The 26,218-nt window shown below is 39.9% G+C and overlaps 1 protein-coding gene across 6 annotated transcripts in view; it reads left to right on the top strand.

Annotated features, from left to right (window-relative positions):
• evl.S (Enah/Vasp-like S homeolog) overlaps nucleotides 1–25,856 on the top strand; it is a 93,390-nt gene extending 67,534 nt beyond the window's left edge. For 2 of the 6 annotated variants that reach the window (XM_018232167.2, XM_041574350.1), the window contains exons 5-15: nucleotides 6,866–6,924; nucleotides 10,375–11,256; nucleotides 12,965–13,209; nucleotides 14,608–14,723; nucleotides 15,054–15,114; nucleotides 15,245–15,305; nucleotides 16,721–16,787; nucleotides 16,881–16,943; nucleotides 20,451–20,517; nucleotides 22,786–22,843; nucleotides 25,289–25,856. In XM_018232167.2, coding sequence (XP_018087656.1) covers nucleotides 6,866–6,924; nucleotides 10,375–11,256; nucleotides 12,965–13,209; nucleotides 14,608–14,723; nucleotides 15,054–15,114; nucleotides 15,245–15,305; nucleotides 16,721–16,787; nucleotides 16,881–16,943; nucleotides 20,451–20,517; nucleotides 22,786–22,843; nucleotides 25,289–25,326 — 1,717 coding nt within the window. In that variant the 3' untranslated portion in view covers nucleotides 25,327–25,856. 6 annotated transcript variants of the gene reach the window in all.
• The last annotated feature ends 362 nt before the right edge of the window (nucleotides 25,857–26,218 follow it).

Raw genomic sequence — 26,218 nt, 5'->3', positions numbered from 1 at the left:
TTGCAAGTCCTCAGATTTAATACAATACAGCTTCCAGCACAGGGATGGGTGAATTTTTTCGCCTTGTTTCGCCGCAGAAATGACGGCCATAGACTTGTATGGCGTTGTGTGACAAAAAAAAAAAGACGCACGTCAAAAAAAAAATTCGCAGCGCGACAACATTTTTTTGACGCCCATAGACTTTAATGGGCGTCGGCGACATTTCGCCGGTGGCAAATTTTTGGCAAAACTATACAGGTCAAATTCGCTCATCCCTATCCAGCAACCGAAAACTGAACACCCCTGCTAAACAGCACTAAGTATAATGGAGGGGGTGAGCTTATTAACTGCATTTATAGTGAGTTACGGAGTGTTTGGACATTGCCTTGTTAGCAGTGATGGGCGAATTTGTCCCGTTTGGCCGAAAAATTTGCGAAATAGTAAAAAATTAGCGAAACGTGAATCTTGACAAACACATCAATTTTGAATCCCGTATCAATTTTAACGCTGGCGTTAAAGTCAACGGGCGTCCGAACAATGTTGACACGCGACGGTTTTGACGCAAGCGACTTATCCGACTTGCGTCCAAAAATTTTTGACGCCGCCCAATTTTCACAGCAGTTTCAGAAACGTATTTGCCAGTGGCAAAACACGAAAATATTTCACAAATTTGTGTCTGCTGAATTTATTCGCCCATCACTACTTGTTAGTTCTCTTGACTTTGGTAAAATGGTTACACATCTACATTGATGAACACATATTTAAACACCTATGTATGTAAACAGGATAGTATCTGATATGCAGTGTTTATAGATCTTTTACCAGATGATATCACAGAAAGGCCAATACCGTGCCCTAATATTCCCAAAATCAGGATAATCAGGATATCCATGTCTAGTCAAGGCTTATTCACTGTTCATCTACATCAATAGAATTATTGTAGGTTTCATTTGGTAGTGAGCACAGGGAGGGTAAACAAAAAACATCCAGGGGCACATTTACCTAGGGTCGAATATCGAGGGTTAATTAACCCTCGATATTCGACCATCGAAGTGAAATCCTTCGACTTCGAATATCAAAGTCGAAGGATTTACCGCTATTCCTACGAACGATCGAAGGAATAATCGTTCGATCGAACAATTAAATCCTTCGAATCGAACGATTAAATCCTTCGAATCGAACGATTAAATCCTTCGAATCGAACGATTCGAAGGATTTTAATCCATCGATCGAAGGATATTCCTTTGATCAGAAAATTGTTAGGAAGCCTATGGGGACCTTCCCCATAGGCTAACATTGGCCTCGGTAGGTTTTAGGTGGCGAACTAGGGGGTCGAAGAATTTTTTAAAGAGACAGTACTTCGACTATCGAATGGTCGAATAGTCAAACGATTTTTAGTTCGAATCGTTCGATTCGAAGGTCGTAGTCAAAGGTCGAAGTAGCCCATTCGATGGTTGAAGTAGCCATATTCGACCATTCGAAATTCGAACTATTTTTCCTCTATTCCTTCACTCCAGCTAAGTAAATGGGTCCCCAGTGTTGTGGAGCAGGCGTGAGTAACCTGCAGCCCTCCAGAGCTATGGAACTACAGCTCCCTGGCAGTCAAAGGATTGGGAGCTGCAATAACTTGCTGTACATAAATACAAGTGCAGTATATGTGCAGACAGTTAACTCCACACTGTTACTGAGGATATGGTTAACCTCTTCCTTCCTGAGAGACACCTAGGTAGCAAAATTGTATCGCATCACTGTTTGGTTTATTTCTGCCTTTAAAGGTTTACTAAAGGTAAATAGGAAAAAGCTACATTGCTTAAAAGGGGTGGTTCACCTTTAATTTAACTTTTAGTATGTTATAGAATGGCCAATTCTAAGCAAATTTTCAACTGGTCTTCATTATTTATTTTATATTGTTTTTTTAATTATTTGCCTTCTTCTTCTGACTCTTTATAGCTTTCAAAAGGGGGGTCACTGACCCCATCTGAAAACAAATGCTCTGTAAGGCTACACATTTATTGTTATTGTTACTTTTTAGTATTCACCTTTCTATTCAGCCTCTTTCCTATTCATATTCCAATCTCTTATTCGAATCAGTGCATGGTTACTAGGGTAATTTGGGCCCTAGCAACCAGATTGCTGAAACGGCAAACTGGAGATCTGCCGATTAAAAAGATAAATAACTCAAAAACGCCAAATAATAAAAAATGAAAACCAATCGCAAATTGTCTCAGAATATCACACTCCACATCATACTAAAAGCTAACCCAAAGGTGAACAACCCCTCAAAGGGTTGGCCTAGCTCCCCTGGTTAGGGGTCTCAATGCAGGAGATGATAAAACCATATTTGGGAGATTTGGGACATGTTGTAGGAATTATGTAAACAGCCACTTTGCAGCTGTAATTAAATCGTATGTTTAAAAAACGCGTGGTTTGGATTTGGCAGTCACCGGGGGCCATTTATCAACACTGGGCAAATTTGCCCATGGGCTGTAATCCATGGCAACCAATCAGATTGCTGCATTCATTGTTCTACTTGCAGCTGCCTTTAAAAAGCTAATCACTGATTGGTTGCTATAGGTAACTGCCCATGGGCAAATTTGAACAGTGATATAATAAAAATGGTAATAATAAAAAATAGATAGCACAGGCGAAATTGTGCAACTGCAGCTGCAAAATACTTAAGGATCCCCATCGATCACATTCCATCTCAATAAGCAGCGGTTCAACTTCCCAGTTTGTTACTCTGACTGTGGCACCTGTAAGTAGGAGAGGCCTTGCATTCTTGACTTGCCTATAATTAGACTGCAGGCTGGGTGGCAATGTATCTTATAGCATGTTGTAAAACTATTAGTAATAATATGTGAGTATTTATTAGCCCTTTTAGTGCCCTAGATCGTAAAACTATACATCAGTGTAGAGGTACCATAGCGCTGAAGCACAGATTCTGCTTTTCAGTTTTTGCTTTGATTGATGCTGTGCCGGGTGTTATTAGTGGCAACACAACATAGGAAAATTAAAGTGTTGTTTTACTTAAAGGTTAAATCAGGTTAACGATTGAAGGCCAGTGGTGCAGTATTGTAGCACTTTTCCCTATGAGCACCGGTGCTTTAGCCTGTACAAAGGAGAATATCTTATGAAATGCCTTCCCACCGGCAAGAATATGAGTCGTTGGCATATGTAGAACTTCATTTTCTGAAGTCATCCAAAGCTGCTTCACGAGGAATATTCGGGCAACTTCGGAATTGCCAAGCTATACATATGGGGTCACGCCCCGAAACGTTGCATCCGCAATAAACGAGCAAGGTTTAACCTGCTGAACTCACCCATGCTGTGCCGGTGTGTCTTGTTCCTACGTTGTTTCTGAGGTTGCCCATTCCCTCTAGCATCGAGCACCTGGGAGTCGCTGAAGTCTGGACGGCCAGGGTGTGCGAGTGTAAGTCTTTCTTTTTGCAAGCTATACATATGCCATCCCGCCGGCGATTCGTATTCTTGCCAGCGGGAAGGCATTTCAGGTAGATTAGTCACCCGCAGTAGAGGAGATTTGTCGCTGGGCGAGTAATCTCCCCGTCTGCAACCACCATAAGGGCAGAGACACACACTGCAATTCAGGGAGATTAGTCGCCCGGCGACAAATCTCCCCTTCCTCGGGGCGACTAATCTTCTCGAACTGCCTCCCCTGCCTTCCCGCTGGCTAGAATGAAAATCGCCGGCAGGATGGCACTCGGAGCAATTCGTTTTCCAAAGTCGCCCGAAGTTTCCTCGTGAGATGACTTCGGAAAACGAATTGCTCCGAGTGCCATCCTGCCAGCGATTTTCATTCTAGCCGGCTGGAAGGAAGGGGAGGCAGTTTGGGGCAACTTTGGGCGGCTATTGAAAACGCATCGCCGCGTGTGCATTAGCGCAGGCGATTTTGCACTGTAGCCTATGGGGAAAAACCGCTGAGGCAGTTTGGGGAGATAGTCGCGCAAAAGACGTGGCGATAAGTCGCCAGGCGACAAAACCTCCTCGTCTGGCCTTACCCTAAAGGAAGAAGACACACAGAGCTACTAGTAGCAGCTACTTGTAACAGCTAGAAAATAGACAATAGTGGGGTTAATTTATAAACACTGGGCAATTTTGCACCTGGGCAGTAACCCATAGCAACCAATCAAATGCTTGCTTTCATTGTTCAACCTGCAGCTGGCTTAAGAAAGCTAATCACTGATTGGTTGCTATGGTTTACTGCCCAGGTGCAAATTTGCCCAGTTTTTATAAATGAGCCCCAGTGAGTTTTAGCAGAGGCAATTCTCATTATTGTCTATGGCAGGGCATTTTGTAGCCACAAAATGTAGCTGCTACTTGTAGCAGCTACTTTTTGTGGCTACAAAATGCCCTGCCATAGACAATCAAGGGAGGGTTAAGCCTTTTAGAGACCAATGTTTTGGTTGTGGCAATCCTTCTCCTATAAAAACAAATGGCCGGGTAGGATCAGGAGACATTTTTCCCTAGAAATGCAACCATGCGTGGAGTTGCCAGCCTGAAGGTATGACTGAAGTTAAATAGTTAGGATCACCATTACCATTTCTAATAAAACAGGGGGCTAGGAAATGTGCCTTAATCAATTCCTCTTATATGCTTGTAGTTCATTTGCCCAGATCAGAAAAAGGTTTGAAAGCAACCCCAGCTGATAGATGCTTGTGTCTAAGGCTGGTGGTAGAGCTGAAAGGAAGGACGAGTTACCTGACTGGGTAGCAGTGACTGGCACTTGCACAATACAGCAGGACTGTCTGAAACATGGGTTGATGAACAGAAGGGACAGGTTAAGTTTCGGTGCCTAGGGCAGCACAAGACCTATATACATCCCTGCAACTGTCTTCCATACTAAGCTCAAAGAGCTGAGCCTTAGGACACAAGATATGGGTAAAAATGTATGAATAGGGTTCTTTGCATGGTGCCCCTGGCATAGTAATTGAGGCCTATTGTCTGCAAAGCTATTTCCCATATTTATTTAAAGATAAGAAGGACATCTAGTGGTTACAACTGAATACTGCACACAAATCAGATGAATAAAAGATTAATGGTTTCTCCTTCAACTCCTGTTAAAAATAAAAGGTTTTTGAATGCACATTTTGCCTTGAGGGAATAAAAATCTGTTCTGTGCTTGAATAATATTTCTAATTTTGCATGTATTAATTTGAGTGACTTAAAAGACATGGATTAACTGCTAATAAGAAGTAATATTATGGAAAGGGGAGCAAACATTGTGCAGAGCTATTGTCAATAGATTTCTCCTAGGCTCTAGTTTTGTAAAACCTAAAGGACAGAATTTAGTCAAAGCAATAAGTAAAAAAAAAACAAATGTGAGGCTGCTGTTATTACGACAAATATCACAGAATAAGACTAATGGTAATAAATTCCAGTGCAAAGTCCTTAGATCCTATTCTCATCATTTTATCATGCATTCTAATGATTGCACCTATTAACTTCCTCCTCAATCTTATGTCAGTGACATCATGTCCTGAATGCTGGAAAGTTATTAAAATGTTAAAAAACGCTGGCGGTTTTTCATATTTTAATGCAGGGTTGTAACTATTACAAATTTTTGTACTATCATTGGAAAACATGTTTTTTCCAAAACGCATGAGTTAATAGTGCTGCTCCAGCAGAATTATGCACTGAAATCCATTTCTCAAAAGAGCAAACAGATTTTTTTATATTCAATTTTGAAATCTGACATGGGGATAGACGTATTGACAGTTTCCCAGCTGCCCCCAGTCATGACTTGTGCCTGCACTTGAGGATGGAACTACTTTCAGGCAGGCTGTTATTTCTCCTACTTAGGGGCAGATTTAGCAAAGGTCAAGGTAAATTTTCGAGTTAAAAAAAAAAATTTGAATTTAGAGCTATTTTAGGGTACCTAGACTAGGGAATAGTTCAAACTATATATAGTTCAATTTGAAAAAAAAATCGATAATTCAAATATCGAAATTTATCATGTACTGTCTCTTTAAAAATTCGACTTTGACCATTTGCCATCTAAAACCTGCCGAATTGCTGTTTTAACCTATGGGGGACCTCCTAGAACCTAGTGAGGGGGGTGATATCACTCCAACTTGCAGTACAGCAGTAAAGAGTGATTGAAGTTTATCAGAGCACAAGTCACATGACTGGGGGCAGCTGGGAAATTGACAATATGTCTAGCCCCAAATCAGATTTCAAAGTTGAATATAAAAAAATCTGTTTGCTCTTTTGAAAAATGGATATCAGTGCAGAATTCTGCTGGAGTAGCACTATTAACTGATGCGTTTTGAAAAAAAACATGATTTCCCATGACAGTATCCATTTAATCTTTTTTTAACCTTTTGAGGGGCATGCCACATTTGTTTTTGGGTGGGCTCATGTCTAGGGCATTAGAGGATCTCTTTTGCCTTTATTTTGCTTCCTTGGACATTTGTAATAATAAGTGGCCACTTCAAGCATTTGCACCAAAATATCTAATAAAGACGTCCATACGACCTATTTTTTTTATAACCTAAGCGCAAGTGTACTATCGAAGTTTCGATAGTACACTTCGAAAATTCGCTATGACGAATTAACTAACGAGTTAACACTAGTGAAACTTCACCAGCATTCGGTTGCTGAGACGTAACTTCGCATTTTAGTAAATAAGTGTAGTGGTAGCGAATTTGCACCTGGCGAAGAAATGTGGCGGAGCCTTTGCAAGCGAAAATTTACCCTTTTTGTGAATTTGCCCCTATGTGTAGGGTTCTGGTAAAAGAGAAAACTGCATGCAATGACAACAAACATATACATCCATATACAATAAATATCATTATAGTCAATGTACTTGTGTGACCAGAAAGTGGCACATGCAGAGTCTGTATTTATTCTCTGTTGTCTGATCATTTAGGCAAATATTGGAGCAACAGCAACGTCAAGAGACCCTGGAACGAAGGACCTCTACAACAGGTAAGTGTCCACGTTTCTGCCAATGTTTGTTATACTTGTGCGTCTGTTGTATGATGTTCTGCCAGCTTGTATGGTATTTATGACAACACTTGGAAGAGCAACTATAGTATCCGCTCTTCTGTTTAACAGTCCATTTTTGTTTTGATATAAATATGCAGGCTTTAGCAATTGTTCAATTATGTGACAGATTGCACTTTTTTAGAATTAAAAAGTATACACTACATGGAAAAAAAACTATTCAGACAGATACTACATCTAAAATGACATGTCCTCGGTAGTAATGTTCTTCTGCTGTTTCCCAAACTGTCTCCTTTTTCACATCAATGATATGATCTGTTATACAAATCATTTAAAGGCACAGTGACTTGTTCCAGGTTTAGTCACTATGCCTATATAAACCTTCCCAGGGCTAACCGCCTCCTTAAATTGCATGCCTCCCTTTGCCTCCCCATAACCTCAATTACAAATTGGTGTCCAACACCAACAGAGCTTCAAGCAGAGGGGCCTTGTGAGTGGCATCAGGTTTAGTGGTTGGACTATTGTTACTTTGCCCTTGTCTCTAATTGAAGGTATGTCCCAATCCCTGATTGCGACCACCTAAATAATCATAAAGATAAATACCCAAAGAACATATAGGTAGGTATATCTTGGGGAACCTGGGACTTAATAACTCTTTATCTGTTTATCAGGATTCCTTTGCATTCCAGTTAAGTCCACTATTCAAAGTACAAAAGCTTCCTGTATTCAGAACCTTAAAGGACAAGGAAATGCTTTAACTTAAAAAAACGAAAGTAAATCGCCAGCGGGATGGCACTTGGAGCGCTTCATTTTCCAAAGTCGCCGAAGTTTCCTCGTGAGGCAGTTCAAGGAGATTAGTCGCCCCGAAGAACAGGAGGTTTGTCGCCGGGCTACTAATCTCCCCGAATTGCAGCTTGTGTCTCTGCCCTTAAAGGGGAAGGAAACCTAGTCGGTGCAAACCCCCCACCCGTTTGTTGCTCACCCTCCCTCCTCCCCCCTGGCCTACCCGTCCCGCTGGGCAAATGCCCCTAACTTGTTACTTACCCTTCTGCGCAGGTCCAGTCCAGGGAGTTCACAGACGCCATCTTCTTCCATGCGATCTTCTTCCTGCTTTGAACGGCGCATGCGCAGTAGGATCATTTCGCCGGTACGATCTACTGCGCATGCGCGTGACTTTTGGCGCATGCGCAGTAGATCCGTACCGGCGAAATGATCCTACTGTGCATGCGCCAAAACGCCGTTCACAGCAGGAAGAAGATCGCGTGGAAGAAGATGTCGTCTGTGAACTCCCTGGACTGGACCTGCGCAGAAGGGTAAGTAACAAGTTAGGGGCATTTGCCCAGCGGGACGGGTAGGCCAGGGGGGAGGACGGAGGGTGGGCAACAAACTTGTTTGCGCCGACTAGGTTTCCTTCCCCTTTAAGCTACTTCTTATTTGGTTCTTGCAAGGTAGATGCATAGATTGCCAATGAACAGATAATTCTGCCTATTTTTAAGCCAAAACAGTCACAACGAAGGGTGAAGAGAGGAGGTTGTACATACAGGGCATATAATAGCTAGCTAAACTAATTCTAGTTAATACTGCTAATTAATAGTAAGTGTAAATGGTAAAAAAAATACTCTTTTATTGTTCTATAATAGAAATAACTAAGAAATATACTTTCAGTCTAAGTTCTATTTATTTTGCTCACGTTGAAAAAATATATATAGATGTATACTGCCCCTGCAAGGCAGGGATTGATGCCTTTATTCACAAAGCAGAAGCCACCATTGTTGCTACATATACTGTATAAGATAGCATGTATAGATGTGAATAGAGTTTACCTGGGTGCAATTGTGTGCTTTGCCCTTAAATTAAATTAACCTTATCTTGTATTATGGAGGGCATAACAAGAAGTGCATTAGAACCTGAGACTGTTGGGGCCATAAGTGTTGCTGGCACACTGAACATACAGTCCATCTAAGTCCACACACCCGGTCGCTGTTAGATTTACTAGCAGTTTAGGATGCTTTGTTCAGCTTTCAAATAATGTTACAGTAAAAATCTATCCCTATTTGTGCCTGAAGAGTAAAACAGACGTTGAGTGTAAGCAGTAGCAAGCGCAACAGACCAATGAAAAGCCAATTAGGGCTTCTTCCTGAGAGTCCAATCATAAGGTTATACTGTGTAGCTCTTCAATCTGTAGCTGTTCAGTGATGTATATTAGCACATGACATGAAGCTTTCAGGCAGTGTCCAATAATTTTTGCGGTTATATAGCACAGTTAAAGGAGTACTAAACCCTTAAAATTAATAAGGTTAAAAATGCTATGATTTATATAGTGAACTTATTGCAGAAGCCTAAAGTTTCAGCTTGTCAATAGCAGAAATGATCCAGGACTTCAAACTTGTCACAGGGGGTCACCATCTTGGAAAGTGTCTGTGACACTCACATGCTCAGTGGGCTCTGATTGGCTGTTGATAAGCTAAGCTTAGGGCTCGTCACTAATTATCCAGCAGAAAATGAGGTTCCCCTGTAATATAAGCTGATGCTACAGGTTTGCTGATTATTAAATTCTGATGCTAATTGCACTGGTTTCTGTGCTGCCATGTAGTAATTATGTGTATTAATTACTAATCAGCCTTATATTGTGACATTTCTATTCTATGTGTACTGTATATTGTGAGTGGGTCCCTAAGCTCAGTAAGTGACAGCAGCACAGAGCATGTGCAGTGAATCGGCAGAAAAGAAGATGGGGAGTTACTGGGGCATCTTTGGAGACACAGATCTTTACTGCTAAAGGGCTGTGGTTGCCTTGGGCTGGTCCAAAAGCCCAAACATAACGTACAATATTTCTAGCTACTTCTTTAGTTAAGCTTTAGTTCTCCATTAAGGAATTGCTAAGCACCAGAGAACTGCAGTGTTTCCTTCCTGGTAACTGTAGAGTAGAGATTTAAGAAATCACAATAGCACAATAATGTGTCTGATTAGAGGTGTAAGTTGATACCCATCTCTCATTGGGGTATATTTATCAAAGAGAGAAGCTAAAGATCTGCTAGAGTGAAATTCCGCCACTCTCCGTTCATTTCTATGGAATTTGGTGTATTTATCAAAGGATGAACTTACCCTTTTACCCATTGATAAATACTCTTTTAACAATCCCATAGAAATGAACGGAGAGAGGCGGAATTTCACTCTAGAGGACTGTGCTGATATCTAACTTCACTCTTTGATAAATATACCCCCTTGAGTCAGTCCCCCTCCACATAATAATGGTTTTGAAACAAAGCAGACAAACTGTTTTATTTCATTTGTGCTTCATTAACAAATATTGCATGGACCATCTTTAATTTTCTGTTGTCATCTGTCCTTTCCAGCTCTCCTAATCACTCTGCCTTGTTTGCTTTCCTTGATATATGCCCATTTTGTTCTTTTCATTTTCTTTTCTTTTAGTTTCTACCCTTCAGATAAACGTGTCTTCTTCCCCTTCCCACTGCCAGTCTCCTCCTCCTGACTACAGTAACTTCAGTGCTTCTCCTTCTACTGGCGCTGTCCCACCTCCATCTTATGCAAAAGTTATCTCTTCAGCAGCTGCTTCCCCTGAACTTAGTAGTAAATCCACACACAAGTCCAGTAACAGAACCAGCGAACCCCCAGAGATGCAGAACAGCCATTGTGGACCAGAGCCTTCAACATCCCAAAGTTCTGCATTTTCTCCAATAAGGCCAAGCAATGGGACTCTATCCCGGAGCATCAAGCAAATCTCTTTATCCCCACCACCTGCTCCAGGTTCCCATTCTCCATTAACCCTGCATCAGTCTGTAAGGCATCCTTCTCTGTCATTTTCTCCTTGTTCCTCTTCTCCCCCTGTTTCAGTAAACTCATCAGTTCGGAAGAGTATATCACCGCAGTCACCTATTCCAGTGGTCCTACCTGTAATCCCTGTCCAGAATAGCAGGGTCAGAGGATGCTCAGATAAAATGGTCCAAATTCCAATTGTATCTCAGACAGGCCCAAGAGACCAAGCAGAAGAACCTCTTACTTCTCAAATTTCTTTAAGTTCACCCCGGACGCAGGTTAAATGCGCTGACCGTTCTTTCCTATCCTATATCGAAACTGTACCTGTTGCTCAATTGCCAATGATAACGAGCCCTGCTGGCATTCTGAGCCAGGCTCCTCCTCAGCCCTTCCAATCTTCCGCTCATCCTTCACAGCCACCATACCAGTCCATGTCACACTTTGTTTCATTACCTCCCCCTTATGCTGCTGTATCTGAGCTGACTTTGCCCAAGAGAACTGCACCTTACATGACATCATCAACCATTACCCAGTTCAGTAAGTACTTGTTTCTGGAACGACTGTCACTGATAACAGTAACGCAGTCATGTTTTCTTTAGGAGATGAGAAAGCTGAACATCAACTTTTAGAGGCAGATTTATCAATGGTCAAATTGAAAATTCAAATTCGAATTTTCGAGGTTTTTTTATGGCAAAAACTGTCAAATTCGACTAGGGACTTGTTTAAATCGGATTCGATTTTTTTAAAAAAAATTAGATTTTCAAGTTTTAAAGACTATTTGCCACCTAAAACCTGCTGAATTGCTGTTTTAGTCAATGGGATCAATTTGGAGTTGTTTGCAGCCTTCCTGACATTCAAGTTTTATTCTGAGGAAAAACTTGAATCGAGTTTTAAAAACTTGAATCAAATTCGATTCGAGTTTTCGTGTCGATCCTATTCACCTGAGTTTAGAAAATTTTTTTTTTTTTAATAAATTTCCATTTTAAAAAACCGTGAATTCGAATTCGAAATTCGACTCTTGATAAATCTGTCCCTTAATGATTCAAAGGGGATTTTGTGATTGTTGCATTAAAAATATTATACACATGCATATCTTCTCCAAGTGTTTTGATACAGAACACTGTCCTCACTTCAAAGCAGTCTGCAAATACCCAAACACTGTTAACTAAGGGCTGCAGGCACTTCTGTCTGATATAGACCTTAAAAATCCTAATTCTTTTTACCTGTGCACAATGAAAACACTCCATATCTTCAACACTGTAGGATTTAGGAATTGTAGAACCTATTACTGTAGATTTGATAACGAAAGAAACATTTTTATGATTAAGGGGCTGATTCACTATGGGTCGAATATCGAGGGTTAATTAACCCTCGATATTCAACTAGGAATTGAAATCCTTCGACTTCGAATATCAAAGTCGAAGGATTTAGCGCAGAAAATTCGATCGAAGGATTATTCCTTTGATCGAACGATTCGAAGGATTTTAATCCAACGATCGAAGGAATATCCTTCGATCAAAAAAACTTAGGCAAGCCTATGGGGACCTTCCCCATAGGCTAACATTGACTTCGGTAGCTTTTATCTGCCGAACTAGGGGGTCGAAGTTTTTTTTTAAAGAGACAGTACTTCGACTATCGAATGGTCGAATAGTCGAACGATTTTTAATTCAAATCCTTCGATTCGAAGTCGTAGTCGAAGGTTGAAGTAGCCCATTCGATGGTCGAAGTAGCCCAAAAAAACCTTCGAAATTCGAAGTTTTTTTACTTCGAATCCTTCACTCGAATTTAGTGAATCAGCCCCTATGTGTTCAACCCGAATATCTAACTTGTTTTATATTAAAACATAATGAGGTATATTTATCAAAGAGTGAAGTTAAAAAAAAAAGTATTTATCAATGGGTGAAAGTTCATCCTTTGATAAATATGCCTTTCAAAATCCCATAGAAATGAATGGAGAGTGGCGGAATTTCACTCTAGAGGACTGTGGCGATCTCTAACTTCACTTTTTGATAAATATACCCCAAAGTTTGCATTTCTACCATTCAGTAATATAAATACCATGAAGCACTAACTGTATGTTATAAATGGAATCTGAATAGCCAAGAAATGAATGTCCTACAAAATATTGGGTTTGGCTCTATTTATTCCAGTGCATATTACAAATTATATTTGCACTGTTATACCTTAGAGTAGGAAGAAGATGCCGTCATGTGTTTTAACAGAAAATATCTCCTTCTTTTTGAAGGTCCTATGCTTCCACCTGTTCATTCGTCTTCTACAGCAATGGTAGCATCAGTGGGCTCAGCACCTGCCCCGGCTAGTGGTCCACCACCTCCTCCACCTCCTGGGCCACCACCACCATCAGGAGCTACACCACCACCTGCCCCACCTCTCCCAGCCGGGGGAAGCCAAGGAGTAGTGTATGAAGAGAGTCCTGCGTCAGGGCTAGCTGCAGCTCTGGCTGGTGCCAAATTGAGGAAAGTACAAAGGGTGAGCTTTCTGACAAATATTGGTGTTGATGTATTTAAAAGAACAGAGTTTGATTCTAGACAATGAAGCATACAGTTTGGCTGTTAGTGATTATTTGCTATAAACAATTGACAGAAAATCAAGGTAGTGGAAAAGGAAAGTCTTGTGATGTTGCTCTTCTCTTTTATGAGCAGAACAACATCACAAGACTTCTCTTTCCCCAATAACATCATTTTCTGCAGACCAGGTTTGATATGTGCAAATGAATAGCAAGTGGCATCGTACATTATAATATCAGTGTAAAAACTGCTAAAAATTAGCTGTCTGTATAGAAGATAGAAATGGAATACTAACATACTGTATGCAGTCAATTTTCATTGTATTCATTTCTTATAATACAACAGATACAGTTGGCTGTTTCATAACATTTTTAAAAAATGTTTTCCCCTTTTGTCTTATTTAACCAAATCAGGCTGTAGTGAAGAAAACACGTGTATTTGGGGCCCCCTAATTTTTATTAATTACAAAGGATGATGATTAGGATTTATTTTATAGCCATGGAACAGCCACATACTTACCTTTTTTTTTTTAATTATTATTACTTGTGTTGTACAAAAAAAATATTGATATGAACCTCTCTGGGCTTGGGTATTCACAGAACCCTTTAATTATTTCCTTATAAATGTTGTGACCCTTACTTGTTCCCAGTGTTAAATATGGATTTCCATGCTGAGAGGAAGTTATCATTGCTTAGGGTCTGCAACTTATGGGGGTTGTTTGAACTGAATTTACTGAATTTATCACAGTATTTCTAATATCCAACTTCGAATTCCCGAATGGACTTTATTTATGAAGAAAAAAGCTGAAAAGAAGGGTTGTGCAAACTTCGGAGCTTTCCCCAAAAACTCTGAAATGTTCGGCGTTTTCCCGCTTTTTTTGCCGAAACTGAGAAATCATCGGGTATCAGTACGGACATCAGCGCAGACACTGGGACCTTCCCCATTGACTTATACAGGACCTCGAGAGCTTTTAGATGCCGAGGTTTCGGATTCTGAGTTTTTAGATCAATGGACTCAATCTCGAAAAAAAAATTTGCTCAGAAAACTACGAATTATCCAAGGCTCGGATATCCGGAGCTTGATATATAACCCCCTATATGTGATGAATATTATATTGGTCTTATGTTTCCAAACTCCAGTCCCTCCCCATCACCTGTAAATTATCAACAGCCCACTGGGCAAGTTTGAGCTCTTAGCTTGTATTGCTCATGCAATTAGGTCTATAATTTATCCCGATTGAACACAGCAAATATAACAGCCAGCATACTTCAGGTTAAAGTTATAATCATTTCCATATGCATCTTATATGCTTCCTAGTTAAGTTCCATACTTCATTCTAATTAGTGTCTTGTTTTTAAAGCCAGAAGATGGAAGCTCAAGTCCTTGTGGAGCAACAAAAACTGATGCCAATCGAACAAGTAGTGGTGGAGGAGGAGGAGGACTTATGGAGGAGATGAATAAATTGCTGGCAAAGAGGTCTGACTATTGTATTTACAGCAATCTACTATAAGTATCAAAGCAAACACAATTATAAAGCAGCACAGTTGTGACTATTTTAGCCCCTGGAACCCCAAGTTGCCCATAGAATGAGGGCTTGAACGTTGAGTTTGATGCACCAGGATATTAACTGGGGGGTGGAAAAGAATAATAAGGGACCCAGTACTAGTAAAACTTTAAAAAATAATCTGATTGTGTTAAACTATATCGCAAACTATAAACTATATAACAGCACCAAAATAATGGCTGCACTGACCAGAACAGAACAGATTCATATTTTATAACAATTCTATTTTTCAAAAAATATAGACGAAAAGCAGCATCGCAAACGGATAAACCAGGTGACAAAAAAGAAGACGAATGCCAAAATGTAAGTGATTTCCTGTAACTCCACAGGCTTTTAAAAAATGTTTCTAACACGTTAATAAGCATGTGTGGGTGAATGTGCGAATAACGAATTACGTGTCTTAGTTAATCACATTGATTATTTGTTATTTTAGGAGGATGCCAGTCTTTCATCTTCTCCTGTTACTCGAGGCCCTACACCACAGAATTCTACCGGTAAAAATAAAATCTTTTACTCTTCCCTATATTGTACAGGTATGAGATCTATTATCCAGAATGCTGTGGACCTGAGGTTTTCCAGATAACAAATCTTTTCGTTATTTGGATGTTCATGCCTTAAGTCCACTAGAAAATTATTTAAACATTGAATAAACCCAAAAGGCTGTTTTTTTTGTTCCCAACAAGGATTAATTGCATATTGGAGCAAGTACAAGGTACGGTTTTATTTTTACGGAGAAAAAGAAAATTTTTTTAAAAAATTTGGACATTTTGGATAAAATGGAGTGTATGGGAGCATTTCTGTAATTCAGAGCTTGGATAACAGGTTTCCGGATAACCGGTCCTATACCTGTAAAAAAAAAAAAAAAAGCCACCAGGCAGGAAAAACAATTATCTGGGTGAGGGTAAAAAATAAAACATACTGTACCTCCCCCATTCTAAAATAATTGTGTTTTAAAGGGGACCCATCACCAAAATTCAAAATCCTATTTTATCACATTAGTCAAGCAAAATTAACTTTAATTACACTATATAAATTATTTGAATCTTGTTTCCTTCAGTCTGGGGATTCATAATTATAACAAGCAGGCAGGAGCCATTTTGTGGGCACTATTATTAAGGCAAGCCTTGTGTCATCTCAGAATCTTGTTTGAGGACCAGAATGGGGGACCTGATGTCCATCCCCATGCACTGGCTACACAATTAAATGGTGAAGAGAACGGGGGAATTTGGAGAGAGCAGTGACATCTAAGAAGTGCTGAATGGAAAATTAAAGTAATTGTCTGCCCCGCCTCTATGCCAAGCTTTAGTTGCATAAAAAAAATGTATATTGCAAAACAGAGCCTCCTGTTGGCTGCAACTCCACATAGCGGCTACCAATACCCAATAACAGCCCTTATTTGGAAGCCCCAGAAACTTTTTGCATGCTTGTGTAGCTCTCCAACAATATTTTATACTTGAGTGTGGCTCATGCGTAAAAAAGGTTGGGGAACCCTGGCCTAAGGCATAGAGGAGGGGCAGACAATATTTGATTGACAGCTGAGATTTGAAATGAGCTTACAACAGCTAGGAAAGCTTTAATAAAAAATAGAAATTGGATTTCATGTTTAATTTGAAAATGACTTTTATTATATAGCTTTTTATGTCTGGGTGACAGGTCCACTTTAAGGACTGATAAGACTGTGCGATTCGGTAAACACAAGGCACAGTCCTTCTGAGCAGAGCCAGGCAGTGGGGGAAAATAGCCAGGAGATGTGCCCAACAGTCTGGGGAGAAAACTGATGAAACTCCCGGTACCTTACTAAGTATTCATGACCAATGACCAGCCCAACTATAAGAATACCGCCTTGTATACCTTGTGCTTTATTCCATAACTTGTTTACATGTTAATAGTTAATATGATCATGTTACAGACTTGGGTAAAAAACCTTGGGAAAGAAGTAATTCAGTTGAAAAGCCTGTACCCTCATTACTCTCTAGGTAAGTGGGATCATCATCTACTGTATATTGTTAATGCATGACATTAGTCTGTAGAGAGCTAAATTCATGTGCTATCTCATTCCATTGCCATAGAACCCCACCAGTGGTGAAGAGTCCAGAAGCTAAGAGTCCCATACAATCTCAACCACCCTCTAGGTACCGCGCCAAAGTGCAGATCTATGTTTCACATTGTCCCGTGCAAATTCTTGTCTGTCCTTGTAAAGTGTCGTATTGGTGTTGCTCTTTGTTTGCAGCATGTTCAGTTGTTTCACTTTGTAGTTCCCCATATTGTTCGTCAAATGTTTCCAAATGCAATATTTACAGCTTTATGTCACGGCAAATGTAATAATACAGAATTTAATGTTCTTAAGGTGCATAACTGAGACATTTAATTTCCTCACAGAAACCATAAAGATAGTCAAAAACCATGAGGCTATCTCTCTACACAAACAGGTTTATGTCATATTAGATTGAAGACTATATATATCATGCAGAGGTGCAGGTACCAATACTGGCCTTAATATACTTTCAAACAAAAATAGAACACCAGTACCTTATTGTGCTTCAAACGGGGTATTCCCAACTTTTATTGCAAGGTGCTTCAGTCACTGCACACCCAATTAAAACGTTTCAGGACCCAAATGACCCTTCCTCAGTGATGATTATGGCATAGTCGAGTCTTCTTCATTGATCTGACTTGCTCAGTAAGAGGTGTTTGCCCAAAACATGGCACACTTATCTCAAAGTAGATGCCTGGGCGTCAAGGGGCCTGGTCCATTGGTTCTGCTGTATGGTTTGCACTTCCTGAACCCTTTAAAGGAACAATTCAGTGTGAAAATAAAAACTGGCTAAATAGATCGGCTGTGCAAAATAAAACATGTTTCTAATACAGTTAGTTAGGCAAAAATGTAATGTATAAAGGCTGGAGTGACTGGATGTGTAACAGAACAGTCTGTTTTCAGCTCTCTAACTCTGAGTTAGTCAGTGACTTGAAGGGGGGCCACAACTTTTCGGTGATTTTGCAATTGATCCTCAGCATTCAGCTCAGATTCAAAAGCAACAGATATGACCCATGTGGCCTCCCCTCAAGTCTCTAAATGGTTACTGTCTAGACATCCAGTCACTCCAGCCTTTATACATTACATTTTTGGCTAACTATATTAGAATTTTTTTATTTTGCACACCCTATGCATTTATCTAGTTTTAATTTTTATACTGGACAATTCCTTTAAATTCATTAACCAGCTCAACCCCTTTGGCTCTCATGGAACTCTGGAGGGGCTGGCTTTGGACCAGGGGTGTAACTACAGAGGATGCAGACCATGCGGCTGCAGGGGGGCCCAGAAGGTATAGGGGCCCGTGAGGCCCTAATTCATATACAATTCGAATAAATATTGGGGGCCTGAAAAATTATTTGCTGTAGTGTAATATCTCGGTACACCACTGCTTTGGGCAGTGATTTACAAAACACTTTTACATAATCACTGAGAAAAAACATTATCTGGGTACCATGCAGAAGCATGGTTGAGGCCAATGGAGAAGTTTAGTTGAAGGGGTACACAGTTGATTTGATCTCTAAAAAAATTCTATCTAAAATCATTATTTTGCCCAAAAGAAGCTTAAAGGACGACGTGCACTATGAACATCATTCAAGGATGTAACAATAGTAGAAGTAGGTGCTGCTGACCGGCACCATCACATATCCAGTGAGGAACAATTTCACTATAGGTTTCTGAAGCAGATCAACTTTTGTTATTTGGGAGCCCTAAAAAACATTTATTGTGTGGTCCAGTTTTTCGTTATGCCGCTGTCACCTGGTCGATATTTACCAGTCTGGCTGGTAAAAATTATGTTTAGTGCCAATGTTATTAATAGGGAAAAAAGACAAAAATATAGAAAAGCTGGAATTTTTTTTCCAGGAAAGGTGGCAACCCTTGTATTAAATAGTAAGAGATTAAAGATTGTGAATCAGTATAAATACATGGTATTATTCAGCTGATATTGTATATCAATAACCAATCATCTCCTTTATTTATATGTTGACATTGGTAGACAGCCTCTTTTGTGCTGTATTACGGATGAAAACGTGCATGTTATTAACATATGTTGTGACACATTTTCACATTGTAACTTTTGGTTAAGGAAATAAAGATTTTTTTTGGCTTGGGGGAAATGAATACAAATACAATTTTGACTAATGAAAGCAAAATATAATTGTACACAACTTTCCAATATACATTTGCAGTGGTTTTTATATTATTTGCAAATGTTACAGCTATTAAAAGCAGCATCTGTGTAGCTGTTAATATTCTCTTCCATCAAGTGGCTGAATTACAACTTGGGGCAGATTTACCAAGGATTGAAGTGAAAATTCGAATTTTTTATATGGCCAAAACTGTCAAATCCGGCTAGGGAATTGTTAAAATTTAGATTTTTTAGAAAAATTCAAATTAGATTTAAGAACTCGAATTCGACTATTCTGCACTTAAAACCAGGCGAATTGTTGTTTTAGTCAATGGAAGATGTCCTGGGATCAATTTGGAGTTGTTTGCTGTCTTCCTGACATTCGAGTTTTTTTCGGAGAAAATACTAGTGATGCGCGGGCCGGCTCGATACCAGCGGGACCCACGGGTTCGGCCGACCTCTCACCACCTTTTGCGGGTGGTGGGCGGGTCCAGGTTGAGCTCTTCTTCCTGTTCTCTCCACCCACCATCTTGCACTAGAGTCCAGCAGCTGGTCGGGTACCTGCAAAAACCTGTGGTACCCTGCGGGTTGCGGTTAGAAGTGCGGGTATAGACGCAGGTCGGCAGTTCATAACTTGTAACAATTCACTCTTGTTCCTTGTATATATCTGCCAATAGATGATGGTTCAGCGTTGTATGATACACTGAACCACAAAAGGAAATGTCTTATTTTGCCTGTGTCTATTAGTGATTTGCGGGTCGGGTAAAACTCGACCCGCACCCAACCCTAACCTGCATGAGCTTGACTTCCGTGGCCCACGGTCGGGCCACGGGTCTTCTCAATAGGGATTTTTACTCCTTTTTTTCTGATCACGCCTACTTCCGATGAGGTCACTTCCGGTTTAAAATGACAGCACTTCCTGATTCTTGATGGTCAGCGGGTTGCGGATAAGGTACTTGCGGGTTGGGTCAGGTAGCGGATACAAGCGGGTAAGAATGCGAGTTGCAGGTCCGGGTTGCAGATTGCAGGTTGTGGGTACGGGTCGGATACGGGTTCAAAAAAATGGATCTGCGCAGGACTGTACTTTGCACTGCCGGCTTCGACTTCCAGCTCCTTTTTTTATAGATGCGCACCTGATCACCCCGCCCCTTTTGTGATGTCATCGGCGGGGCGGGTCTATAAATGGAAGCTGGAAGTCAAGCTCGGGCAGGTTAGGGTTGGGCGCGGGTCGAGTTTTACCCGACCCGCAAATCACTAATAGACACAGGCAAAATAAGACATTTCCTTTTGTGGTACAGTGTATCATACAACGCTGAACCATCATCTATTGGCAGATATATACGAGGAACAAGAGTGAATTGTTACAATTTATGCTGCCAGAAAACTGGATGTTATAATAAGTCCAAGCAATATTATTTACCCCAACTGCTGGTGGTGTTCCGTTTTATTTTCTCATTCACCTTACCCCACTCTCAATAGGATGAAACTAGTGAGCAGCAGTAATGATGTATCTTCAGATGCCTTCGATTTCGACCGAATGAAGCAAGTAAGAAGTTACTTTTATCCTATTTTTATGATGCACGTTTTGTTCATTTAAGGAATATATTACTTTTGATAAGTGATTTGTTGCAGAAATGTGGTGGCCTGGGCTGGAAATATCTGTAGCTTCAGCCATATCGATCTATTAAAATGTAAAGAAAAAAACAACTGAAGAATTAAAGAGAGAATTCTGTCTAGGTATGCACCGAATCCACTATTCTGGATTCGGCCGAACCCCCGGATCCTTTACGAAAGATTTGGCCGATTACCGAACTGAATTTGCATATGCAAATTAGGGATGGGAAGGGGAAAACATTCTTTACTACCTTGTTTTGTGACAAAAAGTCACGCGATTTCACTCCCCACCCCTTATTTGCATATGCAAATTCGGATTTGGTTCGGCCAGGCAGAAGGATTCGTCTGAATCCGAATCCTGCTGAATTAGGCCGAATCCTGGCCAAATCCCGAACCGAATCATGGATTCCATGCATCCCTAATTCTGTCATCTAAAAATTGGCTGCATGGTGCATTGTGAGCGAGTGTGTTTCATCCATGATACTAAAAGAATCCAGTACTGCACTCAAATCTAATCAGATCTGCATGCAGCATGCAACACAATACATTTTTAAATAAATTGGTTAAAGTACTGTATTTCAAGCAGTCTGATTTCAAGTGCAAAGAAGTGCAAAAAAAGTGCAGCTTGCACCTGCCGATCGTGAATTTGCAGTACATTTAAAAACAGAGCAGTTCTGAAGTATGTGAAAAGACAGACACAATATTATTTAAAGCAAATGTTTAGCCAAAAAAAAAACCTCTGCTTAGATTTACATATTCTTTCATTATGCAACTTAGACTAATTGAAATGGATTTAACGTTAATTGTTGAAACACCTTAAAGGGGTTGTTCACCTTCCAAATACTTTTTTCAGTTTAGTTGATTTCAGATTGTTCACCATAAACCAATTAAACGGACGTCCATTGACGTTTCACAAAGTAGCCCATCACTATTTGCTACATTTAGTTGATACATTTAGTTGATCCATTTCTCAGCAGTATCTCTGGAATATTAGCAACTATTGTATCAATTTTAACAGCTGCTTTAAGGGCAGAGACACATGTGGAGATTCGGGGAGATTAGTCGCCCGGCGACAAATCGCCTATTTTTCGTGTGAATAATCTCCCCAAACTGCCTTCCCGCTGACTAGAATCTAAATTGCCGGTGGGATGGCACCCGGAGCACTGCGTTTTCCAAAGTCGCCCGAAGTTTCCTTGTGATTCAACTTCGGGCGACTTTGGAAAATGATGCAATCCGAGTGCCATTCCGCCTGCAATTTAGATTCTAGCCAGTGGGAAGGCAGTTTGGGGAGATTAGTCGCACAAAGAAGAGGCAATTTGTCGCCAGGCGACTAAATCTCCCCGAATCTCAATGCGTGTCTCTGCATGTAAAGGCAAAAAAATAAAATCCCATTTTTACTTTCTTTAATTAAAAAGAAACCTATCTCCAATATACTTTAATTAAAAGATGTGTACCGTTTTTATAAGAAACCTGACTGTATGCAGTGAAATTCTCCCTTCATTTACTGCTGTGGATAGTAATTGTCAGATGGTCCCTAACTGCTGAGCAGGGAAACAATCATACTTATGAACAGCAGGGGGAGCCCCCGCCTTACTTCCCAGCCATGCAGAACTCAAGCAGCTTTGTTTATGACGATCCCTAAGCAGCTCAGACCACACTGAGCATGTGCACAGTCTTAGTCTTGCAAAGATGTTTAACAAAGTTACAAGATGGTGACCCCCCTGTGGCCAACTTTGAAAGCATAAATCATTTGTTTGATTAGGCTTGTGGTGCAGTAAGTTCATGTTTAGTATACAAAATACAGCATTTCTAGCCTTATTCTATTTTAGACTTTACATGCCCTCAGGGATTCTGCTCAGCAGATCGACTTGAAAACTTGTATCATCTAAATGTATCAGTTTAGTACAATTAAAGAGTCAGCGACCTCCTCCCAGAGCTGCTTTAGAAAGTGAAAAATGAAACTTTACACTTCAATATTAGAAAAACAGTCACAAATATAAAGTAATTGGAAAAGGTCTTTATTTCTGGTGACCAATCTGAAACCATCTGAACGGGAAAAAGGGTTTGAAGGTGAACAACCCCTTTAACAAATTTGAGCCTTTCCTCTAGTTTGAACATTTCTTGTATTTTGATATGAAAGAAAATCAGTACGGGAAGGGACTATAACTATATTAATGGCTCTTTGTATTTGATCCCTAAGGAAATTCTAGAGGAAGTTGTCAGAGAGTTGCACAAGGTCAAAGAAGAGATCATTGATGGTAAGAAAATGAAGTCCTTGATGCAGTTGCTTGGGAATATGTCATTACTGAACTAAAACATATAGAAAGAATGTAATGGGCTTCACAATTGTTTATTGAGTCTAATAAATCAGAGCAACCAGTAAGATCTTAGAAATGATGCAACTGAAACTGAAGTTCACAATTTAGGGAGGAACTCCTCGATGCGTTTGGTGCCGACACGGCGAAACGCATGCGATATGCCGGAGGCTGTGAAGAAACAGGAAGTGAAGGAGAATCGCATGTAAGAACTACATTTATCCGACTGTCGGATGAAAACGCAGCGCATGCATGAGTTCATCCCATATTTGCACATATTACACCCTGTGTTGGGCCATGGATATTTTTTGTTCCTTAATTTGAGGGGACAGCCCCTCCCCCATTCAAGGTAAATGTGAATCATTAAGTAATAGGTGTGAAGCACTCGAAAAATGCAGCCCTGTGTATTTTTACATGATGCATGCTTTCTTGACAGGAATTCGACTATTCGCCACCATAAACCTTGTAAACTGCTGTTTTAACCTATGGGGAACGTCCTGGAGTTGTTTGGAGACGTCCTGAAAATCGTGGTTTTTTTTGGTGCAAAAGCTCCAATCGAATTCGATTTCGAGTTTGCGTGTCGATTCCATTCACCTGAATTTGAAAAATTCTAATTCTTTTTGAAATTTCAAGTTCATGGGAGTTTTTACAAAGTCCCAAGAACTCGAAATTTGACCCTTGTTAAAGCTGCCCCTAAGGGTCCTATTTATTAGGCCTTGAATTTTTCTGGTAGAGTTTTTTTAATGGGAAAAACTCAAATTTTTATAGGAAAAAAAAGTTTTCGAGATTTATGATGCTCCAAAGCTGCTAAAAAGTCGATGGAACATTTAACCATTAGAACATGTTTTGTGCCTTTGTGATTCTCGATAGATTTGGCTGTTAATGCTGGTTTTCTTTCGATCATCTGATAAATTCAAGTTGTTGAGGCGACAATTCGATAAAGTCAAGTTTTCTGGGCAACAATTAAAAAGTCACATGATTCGATTTTGACGCGACTTTTTCTCTGACCAACGTTTTCTATCAATTTATTGGTAAATTAAGGGGATTCAGGTTTCAGAGTTTGTTTGAATTTTTTTTATTATAGTAAGAAAAGAATAAGTTTAGTAAATACCCCCCTCCCAAAGTGTCGGTACTGCAAAGGTTTTTTCTAACCTTAAAGGGATACTGTCAAAATGAATCAGTTAATAGTGCTGCTCCAGCAGAATTCTGCACTGAAATCCATTTCTCAAAAGAGCAAACAGATTTTTTTATATTCAATTTTGAAATCTGACACGGGGCTAGACATCTTGTCAATTTCCCAGCTGCCCCAAGTCATGTGACTTGTGCTCTGATAAACTTCAATCACTCTTTACTGCTGTACTGCAAGTTGGAGGGATATCACCCCCTCCCCCCCAGCAGCCAAACAAAAGAACAATGGGAAGGTAACCAGATAACAGCTCCCTAACACAAGATAACAGCTGCCTGGTAGATCTAAGAACAACACTCAATAGTAAAAACCCATGTCTCACTGAGACACATTCAGTTACATTAAGAAGGAAAAACAGCAGCCTGCCAGAAAGCATTTCTCTCCTAAAGTGCAGGCACAAGTCACATGACCAGGGACAGCTGGGAAATTGACAAAATGTCTAGCCCCATGTCAGATTTCAAAATTGAATATAAAAAAATCTGTTTGCTCTTTTGAGAAATGGATTTCAGTGCAGAATTCTGCTGCAGTAGCACTATTAACTGATGCGTTTTGAGAAAAACATGTTTTCCGATGACAGGGTCCCTTTAAACTCTTTAATTTGTTGCATGTGCAGGTATGGGAAGCATGCTGAGGACAGAGATTGGTTAGAGTACTGTATTTCAAACAGTCTGAGTTCAAATGCAAAAAAACATTGTGGCTCACACCTGCCTCTCATGAATTTGCAGTACATTTAAAAACAAAGCAGTTCTGAAGTATGTGAAAAGACAGACGCAATAATGTTCTTTAAAGCAACTTTTTAGCCAAAAAAAAACCTTTGCTTAGATTTACAATTTTTTTCATTATGCAACTTAGATTAATTGAAATGGGTTTAAAGTTATTATTGCACCCCTTTCTATTCTCTGGTTGTAAACAATTTAGCTCAAGGATTCTCCACCATATCTGTCCTCTGCTACATTGCTTCTGTTGTTTGGGTGCCTCTAGATTTTTTAATGACTGACGTGGTTTTTCCGATTAAATACTGTTAGCATTCTTGTCTAATTAATTTGACTTTACGGCATTTTTTCTCAAAATACCAAGAGATACAGAACAAGGTCAGATATGTCTATTTCTGCAATAAACAGTTTCTGAATAATTCATACTACTAGAGAAAAGCTGGAGACTGGATGGTGTTATGCCTTCATAATGCATTTGTTTTCTTGCAGCTATCAGGCAGGAACTGAGCAGAATCAGTACAACATAATGACAGATAACACTGCAGTCTGGGAATGTTCAATAAATTCCACAAACAGATTCATCCGGAGTGTTGAATTGACACTGAAGATCCCTGCACTGTTCCCACTCCCTTTTTATTAGCAGACTCAGCACTTGCCTTTGGATTTACTTTACTCAAAAGTCTTAAAATAAAATGACTTCTGGATTTTTTCTCCGGTTTCATCTGACGTCGCACATCCCGTTTATTTTTTAATTTGTATGATCATATAGCTGCTTATTTAAATGTATCATTTTTTCATGTAGTAGTAGATTGAAGGAAAAAACGACGTGAACCATTTACTTTTATAGGATGACTTCAGAGTAAGTGTACGGATATAGTCTGCAGTGTTACGACCCTTTTGCCAACCAAAATTAAAATGCAGAATCACACGAAAACCAGAGACATGTTGTTAGGGGACAACACAAATCTCCACTTCATCACAATATTAAAATGGTACGTTGGTGCACACCTGTAGATGTAATCATATTGGTAATAAACTGTTTATTGTTCAAACAAGACCCAGTTTGTTACTTCTTGCTTGTTCTTACTATGCAGCAATAAGAAGAAACAGATTCCAATCATATACTAACAGATATATATATTTTGCCTTGAAAAAGCGTTCAGCGAAACGCGAGCCTTTGTTATTTTAAGCTCTTTTAACTTTGAATTTAATCGATCACGAGATCTTTCATTTTATAGGAACTGGAGCCAGAAACTAACCTGCAGCAACCGCGTTTACTCCCCTTGATTCTCCTTTCACTCCAAAGGCTTGGGGATTTGTGGTTTTATAGGTCATTAAGGGGTAGATTAACTAAGCTGCGAAAATTCGCCGGCGACGGCTTCGCAGCCAATGCAACACTTCGCCAGGCGAAAATTTGCT

This window comes from Xenopus laevis, chromosome 8S (genome assembly GCF_017654675.1).
Source record: "Xenopus laevis strain J_2021 chromosome 8S, Xenopus_laevis_v10.1, whole genome shotgun sequence".
In the NCBI taxonomy this organism is placed as follows: domain Eukaryota; kingdom Metazoa; phylum Chordata; class Amphibia; order Anura; family Pipidae; genus Xenopus; species Xenopus laevis.
Note: the sequence above shows the minus strand (reverse complement) of the source record. Positions and strands in the feature narration are given on the sequence as shown.